The 9818-nt window shown below is 41.3% G+C and overlaps 1 protein-coding gene and 2 long non-coding RNA genes across 3 annotated transcripts; 1 reads left to right on the forward strand and 2 right to left on the reverse strand.

Annotated features, from left to right (window-relative positions):
• Positions 1-323: 323 nt before the first annotated feature.
• LOC133393748 (putative nuclease HARBI1) lies at positions 324-3988 on the forward strand. Its single transcript, XM_061660025.1, has 3 exons — positions 324-916; positions 972-1049; positions 2265-3988. The coding sequence occupies exons 1-3, from the start codon at positions 542-544 to the stop codon at positions 3051-3053; spliced, it is 1242 nt and encodes a 413-aa protein (XP_061516009.1). The 5' UTR covers positions 324-541; the 3' UTR covers positions 3054-3988.
• Positions 3989-4165: 177 nt separating this feature from the next.
• On the reverse strand, positions 4166-5488 carry LOC133393749 (uncharacterized). The gene is made up of 4 exons (XR_009766362.1): positions 5293-5488; positions 5174-5217; positions 4826-5054; positions 4166-4755 (listed from the first exon to the last, which is right to left on the reverse strand). It is a non-coding gene; the product is annotated as an uncharacterized LOC133393749 (long non-coding RNA).
• A 903-nt stretch (positions 5489-6391) lies between these two features.
• On the reverse strand, positions 6392-7407 carry LOC133393900 (uncharacterized). Its single transcript, XR_009766468.1, has 3 exons — positions 7172-7407; positions 6560-6720; positions 6392-6491 (listed from the first exon to the last, which is right to left on the reverse strand). It is a non-coding gene; the product is annotated as an uncharacterized LOC133393900 (long non-coding RNA).
• Between the last annotated feature and the right edge of the window lie 2411 nt (positions 7408-9818).

The raw sequence follows: 9818 nt of genomic DNA on the forward strand, positions 1-9818 counted from the left end.
AGTTTTTTCACACCTAGTTTTAGCAGTTATAATTATAGCACCTCGAGAGCAGGTATAACAGTGCGATTTGTAGCATACTAAACACCTGAATTTTGACATTTTAGTTTGCAAATATCCACAAAATTAGAACTAGTGATCTTTTCGATGAATACCACCGAAAAAAAATATAATTTATGAGCAAAAATCAAAGATTATTTCATATACTATAAGATATCGAGCAGATGATACCACACGCAACCCTCGCAATGTTTAACGGGTTGCCGAAATTTCGGTTTGTTTTGACGTTTTCGTTTAACCGAGATTTTCGGTTGTGCTTAATAGGGACGTCACACGAAGCGTAAACTTTGGCGTAAATTTGGAATTTGATCAAAACATCTGTCAAAAAGTTTACGCTTCGTGTGACGGCGTTTTTGGTCGGTCAATAGCGCTGATGCGTAAACTTGCTGTCAAATCGTTGTTACCGGCGGATTGTTGATGTGGATGCCATTGTGTGTTGTGTTGATATTTTATAAAAACGTCGAAGAAAGTTTAATATAATAAAATGGACTCACTACTAATGAACAAATCGTGGCTCTCTGCAGTTGAAAAAGTGTTAGAGGCTTCTGAAGCTAGGGAAGCCGGTCGCCGGCCAGCAAATCGCCGTTGCTATTGGGTTCAACCGTTGTTTATGGAGCGCCGGCAAATTGGAAACGATGTGCTAAAGCATGTATCTGCCGAACGTACAGGTGCGATGCTGCTGAAATTCCTTCGCATGAATAGGCAAGATTTCGACTTTTTGGTGGGGCTTGTTCGTCCTATGATCGAGCGCATGGATACAAACATGCGGGAAGCGATTACTACCCAGGAAAGGGTATTAATCGCGTTGCGTTATATGGCAACTGGCGAAACGTTTACAGGCCTGCAGTATATGTTTCGTGTAAGTGAAGTTCAGCATTGCTAGAGCAAGAAATATTAAATGATCCTTATTACAGGTGTCTCGTCCATGCATTGCCCAAATAGTAATGGAAGTGTGTAAATGCATTCGAGAGGCTCTACGTGACTATGTTAAGGTAAGACCAGGAGTATTATGATTGTTTACTTAACTCATTTTTTTTATTCAGGAGGGACGGCTTTGCCGTATTGCTTAATAGTTAACTCATTAATATTACTACATTTTATTCATGTTTTTGTAGTTGATGATATATTTAAAATTTTAACTCACTTACTTACTTATCCGGCGCTACAACCGCTTTGCGGCCTTGGCCTGCCTCAGGACTGTCCGAAACCTCTCACAGTCTCGAGCCCCTCGTTTGCCAGTCCGTTATCCCGGGATTATATAACATTGATTGAAATTCGTTTTATACCAAAATTCACAAAATTTATTTCTCCTACATTTCTTCACTGGCCCGAGCAGCCATCACCGATTCTTCTTCTTCAAGCAGGAGTCGCAAAATTTTGGAGGTTACCCGATCCTGCTCCTGAGGGGTAAACCTCCGCAAAAAATCAGCCACCATACGGCCGAACGTGTTCTCTCTGCTATTTGCGGCAGCAAGAGTCTCCTCCATCAGCCGGTTGACGCTTCCTATGAGGACCTCGTCCAGCTCATTATCCCGCTTTCTTTTCCTTGGGTTGACCGGGGTGGAATTTGAGGGACCAGGAAGTGATGAGGAGGGACCAGGGAGTGATGAGGAGGGACCAGGGAGTGATGAGGAGGGACCAGGGAGTATTGAGGAGGGACCAGGGAGTGATGAGGAGGGACCAGGGAGCGATGAGGAGGGACCAGGAAGTGATGAGGAGGGACCAGGGAGTGATGAGGAGGGACCAGGGAGCGATGAGGAGGGACCAGGAAGTGATGAGGAGGGACCAGGGAGTGATGAGGAGGGACCAGGGAGTGATGAGGAGGGACCAGGGACAGGGATGGAAGGCTCATATTCATGATCGAAATGGATGATTTCAACATCATCCATTCCGACCAGGAAATAATCATCTTCCGGGGAAGATTGAAATTGGAGTGGGGATGGGAGTGAGGTTGGAAGTGGGGCTGGAAGTGGGGCTGGAAGTGGGGCTGGAAGTGGGGCTGGAAGTGGGGCTGGAAGTGGGGCTGGAAATGGGGCTGGAGGCTGTGGAACAGTTATCTGAAAAAAAATCGAAAAAAAGGATTGAATAGTTCTGTTAGAAAAACATAACTTTTCACCTATGAATACTATAATACCACTACAAAATGAAAAGAATATATTGATTATTTGATGATATTTAAGACAAGTTTTCTTCCTTTTTAATTACAGACGCCGTGTTCGCGACATGAATGGCTCGATATTTCTGAGCAATTTGAACGACGCTGGAACTTTCCACATGCAATTGGTGCCATCGACGGCAAACATGTCCGTATTCGAAAACCCAATCACGGCGGCTCTGAATATTTTAATTACAAGGGTTTTAATAGCATTGTGTTAATGGATGTAGTTGATGCTAACTACAATTTCCTGTGTGCTGATGCTGGAGGCAAAGGAGGCATTTCTGACGGTGGAATTTTTAAAAACACTCGATTATATCAAAAATTCGAGAACAAACAGTTGAATATTCCGGAGCCGAAGCCATTGCGTGTGCCGTATGCAATAGACGTTCCGTATTTTATACTCGGCGATCAGGCGTTTGCATTTACGGATTATTGTATCCGTCCATTTCCTGGGACACATGCATCGGGCAGCATTGAACGCGTGTTCAATTATCGTCATTCTCGTGGCCGTACGGTTGCCGAAAATGCTTTAGGCCACATATCCAATCGGTTCTGGATATACCAAACCCCAATTCAACTTCAACCAGAAAAAGCTACTGAAGTTGTACTAACTACAATTTATTTGCATAATTTTCTCTGCAAAAGATCGTCAAGAACTTTGTATGCTCCTGCAACGGCATTTGATAGAGTTGTTGACGGGAGGCTTGTGGCAGGTGATTGGAGGAGTAATGACACGTTGGCTCCTTTAGAGTATTTTTCATCCCGGCCTTCTAATACACTGAGAGATATACGTATTCACATGGCCAAGGACTTCGTGAACAACAATCGTTTAAGATAATAAAACAAGAAACAAAACAGATAATTATCCCCATTTGGTCTTGGAAAGAAATGAATTTGTTTTTCTTTGTTTCCCTTCTTCATCAGATACTGGTCATGTTGCGTTTTCTATCTGAAGGGGTTAAAGATCGAAAAAACTTGAGTTCTTTTAAAATGGTTTGTTTCATAACTACTACTCGCTTTTAGTGATTATGTAGGACAACTTACAGTATTCAAGAATCAACGGCGATTAGATCTCCACTCCGCGTGTCACTGTTGCCAGTATTTCTGTTGCGCTGCATGTTAGGCCACAAATACAGCATGAGCATCTCTGCGTTACCGCGGTAGCGCGTTCGAATGACATTTCATTTCTATGGCTGGATTGTTATACGCGTTTCCGCGGGCGCGAAAACGCAAGTCGTATATTAGCGGCCTTAGATAACTTTAATTGCTCGTTGCATTACTACAAATGGTATGGAGTAGTGGCGGGGTAGTTCTAGCCAAACTCGCTGCACCCATTTTTCGGATTTGAATCCATTTACCATTCACTTACGCATTTGAACCAGAACAGCTTCGTGTTGCTATGGCATCGACCCTTTAGATGCGCGTCGTCCCGCATATAACGTTTGTGATATTATCTTTGAGCAAGTTATGTTTTAGCAATACATTTATATTGATTTTTGTTATACGAACTATATAGTTCGATTGTCGTGGTAATGGTTTATTATTATATTCATCCCTGACAACTCAAAAACCTGGATAATCATATGATATGTGGTTTTCGTTTAACTTGTTTTATATATGTAACCTATAATTTGAGTCATCAGTAATGTTCTTGCGTACAGGAGTTATCAAAGTTTATTTTATGTTATAGCCTAAACTAGAGCATGTGCTCTTTCCACCACCTCACTGTATTTAAAACGAATAAATGATAAACTATAAATTAAAATTAGTAAATTATTAGTATATTAGACCTCTGTTAGTTCCGAACTACCTCTAATGGACTCGATTATTAAACCTTTTTTGATTTATCCATACCAGGATATTCATTTTGCATATAGAAGGCTCTGGCCGTACGAAACCTGATCCTTTATACGTTCATCATTTCAATTAAGCTCTCTATCAGCTATTCGGAAAAGCTTTTACTGCTATAATCATTTGCTCAACTGTTTCACATTAATTAGGTGCTAAATTAATTCTAAGTTTCTTCTTCTTCTTCTTTCTTCTTCTTTGGCTTAACAACCGTTGTCGGTCAAGGCCTGCCTGTACCCACTTGCGGGCTTGGCTTTCAGTGACTAATTGAATCCCCCCCATAGCAGGATAGTCAATCGTACGTATGGCGGCACGGTCTATTTGAGGATTGAACCCATGACGGGCATGTTGTTTATGTCGTACGAGTTGACGACTGAACTACGAGACCGGCTTCTTCTTCTACTTGGCGTAAACGTCCTACGCGGAAATGCCGCGGGATCACCTCAATATTCTTATAGTTTATAATCTTATAAAAAAATCTAATTTTAAAGTATTAAAAGCAATTAATTAAAGTTAATATTGAACATTAAACATTAACCAATAAACATTAATACTAAATTAAACATACATATACTTAAACCAAACATATATTATACATACGGTATCCTGATGGTTCGCATCCTCCATCGTGTCCTCGACGAACGCCATGGCTTCATAGGCAAACCATCTTGGCACGTACACCTCCGATGCGCCTAAAAGAAAAAGAAAATATAAATAATATAAATAATATATCTTTTAATCCTTAATTAATCATCAATTTACCTGCCCCACTATGCTTTGACTTTTTTACTTTACTCCTGTACGTCCTATAGGAGTTGAGGAGGTTTTTCCACACTGCTTTAGCTTCAGCAGTTGGAAGCCCTACCTCACTACCTATAGCCGTCCACCCATCATTTTGGACGTTTCGATTTTTATAGCTGTCCAACTTTTTATTCCATAAAGATGGACGCTTACTTACTGCCTCTATCACGGCACGGCTTTGCTCGATATCCTTAAAAAATATATAAATGTATACATATCACTTATACAAAAATAATAAACGTGTGGGTGTTGGACCGAATATGTAAATACAGTATAGTGAGATATCTAGCTACTTTTATAAATAAGTACCTGTTTTGCGTAGTTCCGGACTGTTTTTTTTGTGTTTTCCATTGCTAAAATTATGTTAAAACCATTTAAACATTTAATTTTCTGATTATTTTTAACATGCACAATAGTTGTATACATACCGCTCGCTTTTTGTTTTTCGTTTGTTTACCATGTGCGATGAAAAGCGCGCGGTAAATTTATCTGTCAAAAGTTTACGCTCAAAGTTTACGCCAAGATTTCACCCTCTCGGACCTGAAATCTTTTTGACATGAAGTTTACGCCTGGCAACCCAGTTTACGCGTAAACTTTTTGAGTTTACGCTTCGTGTGACGTCCGTATAACTGAGATTTCGGCAAAAAATAAAAACAATCATTTTGGAATGCAAGTCCTTTTTTATTTGCATAAAAAATTGTTTAAATAATTGGATTGGATGTTCAATTTGAAAAAAAAAAGCTATTATACCTTTTTGAAGCGGGTTAATTATTTCCGATGAAAGTTCTAATATTTCATAGTCAAATCTTATATTGATTATATCAGATGAATTCATATTATTATTCTAATCACTAGAATTTTGCTTTTCACCTGGCTATTCAAAAGCAGGTGCGCTTTTTAAATAAGGAGAATATAATAAATAAACTCTTTTATAAACTTGATTTTAAAACAGCTGGTTTAAAAACTTATTACTAGTTGTACTGAGTGCTCCAAGTTTGAAGCATGAAGCATGAAAAAATGAAAAGAAAAGTTTGTCAGCCGCATAGCATTTAACATTGAAAACTGTAAAGGCTTGACAAAGAACGATGAATGCACGAATCAAATTTTTTCCTACATGAATCGTACTGTTTTTCCACACCACGTAGCATTCGCCGAGTTCAAACATTTTGGCAACAATTATTATGCGCGGGACATCAGGCGTCGGAAATGAAGTCTCCAACTAAAAAAAGAAGAAAAAACATAAAAATAGAGGATTAAACATCGTCTCTAAGCACGAGGACTGTGAGAAAAATGTGAGGTTAATGTGATTATTAGAATTGCAACATTTGCAATTGTTAGCTGTAATAGAAACTCTTGTTGAATCCTCGTAACTTACATCAATCCAATCGATTATTCCGTGAAGTGGATTTAATGTACGCGCATCATTCTCTTTGTAGTCTTCTTCGCGGGTTCGCTTGACTCCTCTTATAGTATTTTTTTCTCGTACCAGACACAGTGACTGAATCAGGTCATTTTTCATGTACCTGTAATCTATTAGATATTTTTCCAATATTTTCTGTTGGATTACATTCCACATGTCTTCGAATTTAGCAGCAGTAGGATTCATCAATTCGAATTCTAAAGATATCTGAAAAATGAAGAATTGAGCTACAAATGTATCCCTACTTCCATCGAGATAGAAGATAATCGACATACCAATTCTCCTCCGAAGGCTGAAGCCGCAGAACAGTCGGTCATAAAATGGGAAAAAATGGGAAAAAACGCTTTTCGTGCCGGTAAGCCAGTGTTTGTTTCCATAAATATTTTATGTTTTCCATAGAATTTTCCAAGGGAACAATAGTTTCTAACTCGTACACCTGTGAAAAAGGTTAAAATCAATTTTATATCCAAGTGTTGCTACGTGTGTAGCAATCTATATTTCAGTTTAAAAAAGAAAGGATGATAAAATTCACAAACTAGCTTTTGGTGATGTTCGCAGCGTAGTTTTAAATTTGGTGTTGCCTATCCGTTTTCTAATTTGTGACTAATTTTGCGTTTAGCGATGGCGCCCTGTTCTCGATCAGCTGTGCGAACTTGACCCTAGTTGAACCGCTTCCTGATTGGTCCTATTCTGGGAGAACTAGTTGTCGCACAAGCTAACCCTGTCGTCCCTTTCTATGTATTTAGTATGCCATCTGACGGGTAGAGTGGGAGTTAGGTCGATCTGCTGTTGACAGATCGATGTTTACAAACATTACTTCTGTCTAGAAGGCATGTGGTCTATATCGTGCCAACACCAAGTATAAGAAACTTCATATGTGATGCTACCAACTCATCAATATTTTCTCCACGTTCGTCGTTCGTTATTATTTTTGAAGAAGATGGAGTCGCTTCATCGTGTCTTGATCGGTAGAACACTTGACTACAGGATCTTTTTGCAAGGGTTTCCATTCTATAATGAATAGAACCAGCATGCCGTCCTGCTCCTCGTCCACCTTTATGAATCCACGCTGCCTGTATAATATTCGAAATTTGACTAAAATTCGTGTTGTTCTGTTTTTAAGTGTTCTGTTTGCCCAAATATTTTCCAGTGAATTGACACATGATTTGAATTAGTAATGGGCGTTTCGGAGCGCACCAACGGCTCCGGAGCCGGCTCCGGACTAACGACTCCGGAGCCGGCTCCGACTTTTTCCCGGTTCCGACGGCTCCGGAGCCGGCTCCGCACCAACGGCTCCGGAGCCGGCTCCGCTCCGACGGCTCCGGAGCCGCCTCCGCACCAACGGGTCCGGAGCCGGCTCCGCTCCGACGGCTCCGGAGCCGCCTCCGCACCAACGGCTCCGGAGTCGGCTCCGCACCTACGGCTCCGCACCAACGGCTCCGTAGCCGGCTCCGGACTAACGACTCTACACTCACGGCTCCGTTCCGATGGCTGCGGAGCCGGCATCGGGCTCCGTTCCGATGGTTCCGGAGCCGGCTACGAAACAACGGCTAAGGACCAACGGCTCCGCACTAACGGTTCAATAGAGTCATCATTGTATGATAGCGTACTAAAAAATGAATATATATTCTCGCACGTGTGGAAGCTAACACACGATACGATTGCAGTATTGAAATGCATGACGTTGTGTAGCATTTGTTAGTCTCGTCTTTCTTAACAATATTCAAAACTAATCGATGTTTTTTTTTTTGATAAATTCTTTTAAACATGACTATTTACGCTATTTACGGATTTTCTCGATTGAAACTTAATTGAAAAAGTTCTTTTGGTCCTTTGTGTTAAAACCGGCTCCGGAGACGTTGGAGCGATGCCGTTGGTGCGGAGCCGGCTCTGGAGCCGTTGGTGCGGAGCCGGCTCCGGAGCCGTCGGAGTGGAGCCGGCACCGGAGCCGTCGGAGTGGAGCCGGCTCCGGAGCCGTCGGAGCGGAGCCGGCTCCGGAGCCGTTGGTGCGGAGCCGACTCCGGAGCCGTTGGTGCGGAGGCGGCTCCGGAGCCGTCGGAGCGGAGCCGGCTCCGGACCCGTTGGTGCGGAGGCGGCTCCGGAGCCGTCGGAGCGGAGCCGACTCCGGAGCCCTTGGTGCGGAGCCGGCTCCGGAGCCGTCGGAACGGAGCCGGCTCCGGGAAAAAGTCGAAGCCGGCTCCGGAGCGGTGGGTGCGGAGCCGGCTCCGGAGCCGGCTCCGGAGCCGGCTCCGAAATTGCCTGGAGCCGGTCTGAGCCGGCTCCGGCTTCGGAGCCGTTTTGCCCATCTTTAATTTGAATTGCGTTCGAATCTCGTGTATGTGTAATCTCGAATATGTGTGGATTTACACAGTTATATTGTACATAGTTCAATCGAAGTGATTGCGAGTACATCCTAGTAGCATTCAGAACAGACAGCACGAAATTCAAAACAAAAGTGTTACGGTCTAAAACATATACACAGTTAACGACAGCATCACCATGTGTAATGGTGGTAATAAATAATAAAAAATAATTTACTTACATAGGGTACATCTGAAACGTTCGAGGCTAAAATGGGATAAGTTTTAATTAATGATTTTGCAAGCATTACTTTTTTCCGTTTGTGGACGCCTGAAATATATGAAAGTAGTAGATCAACTCACATTTTTCCTTATTTTTTACAATACTTACATGCCGTAATTGTCCGCTAGCCAATCGCAAATTATTCGATTTATTTTTTTGTTGGTGACCTCGTCGGGTTTGATTCCTTCTGTCAATGTTTCATAGATTTGTTTACCTTCATTACTTTTCAGAAGGAGTAGGCTAACGTCAATTTCCTCAAAAAAAGCTACTTCTTTGTATGTACAACACGCCGTAGCAATAATACTCACCTTGTCAAAATTGTGCATCTTAAAAGTTGAACTCAAGCTTCTGGTTGGTACTTCATTTCTCTGCGTTTCTTCCATAAATTCATTGGGAGTCGTTGTAATGTCAATTGTAACTCCATACTGTTTTTGATATTTTTGAATTATTTTTATCATTTATGTCGTTAACTGTAGTCTAGTGAAATCATTGTTGTCCAGGGATAAGAAGGTGTCCAAGTCCGTTTTTCTTCTTTTACTGTAAGAAATGTTTAATCAGTTTCAAACAATCTTTCATATTTTCCTACCTAACCTATGAAGTATATAATATAATATTACGCTTATCAATAATCCTGGCAATAGCTCCTTCGGGAGACATATTTTTTATGACTTCCAAATGGTGACCAGAAGGCAAAGGTAGTATGCAAATGGATTTCTTCAAACGAAACAAATTTTTAAGTTGGTCCTACTGCAACTTCGTACGCTTCTAGACAACCATTATATCCATTAGTTTTGCATAATTTAATCAGCAAAAACATAGCACTGTTCATAACCACTATCTCGACAATAATACCATACAACGGATAATATTCATTTTCGTGTTTTTTATGCACACTAACAAGTTTTTTTCTGAATTCGATCCCATTTACTGTTGCTTTGTTGGGTACAAAAA

Source organism: Anopheles gambiae, chromosome 3 (assembly GCF_943734735.2).
Source record: "Anopheles gambiae chromosome 3, idAnoGambNW_F1_1, whole genome shotgun sequence".
Lineage (NCBI taxonomy): Eukaryota > Metazoa > Arthropoda > Insecta > Diptera > Culicidae > Anopheles > Anopheles gambiae.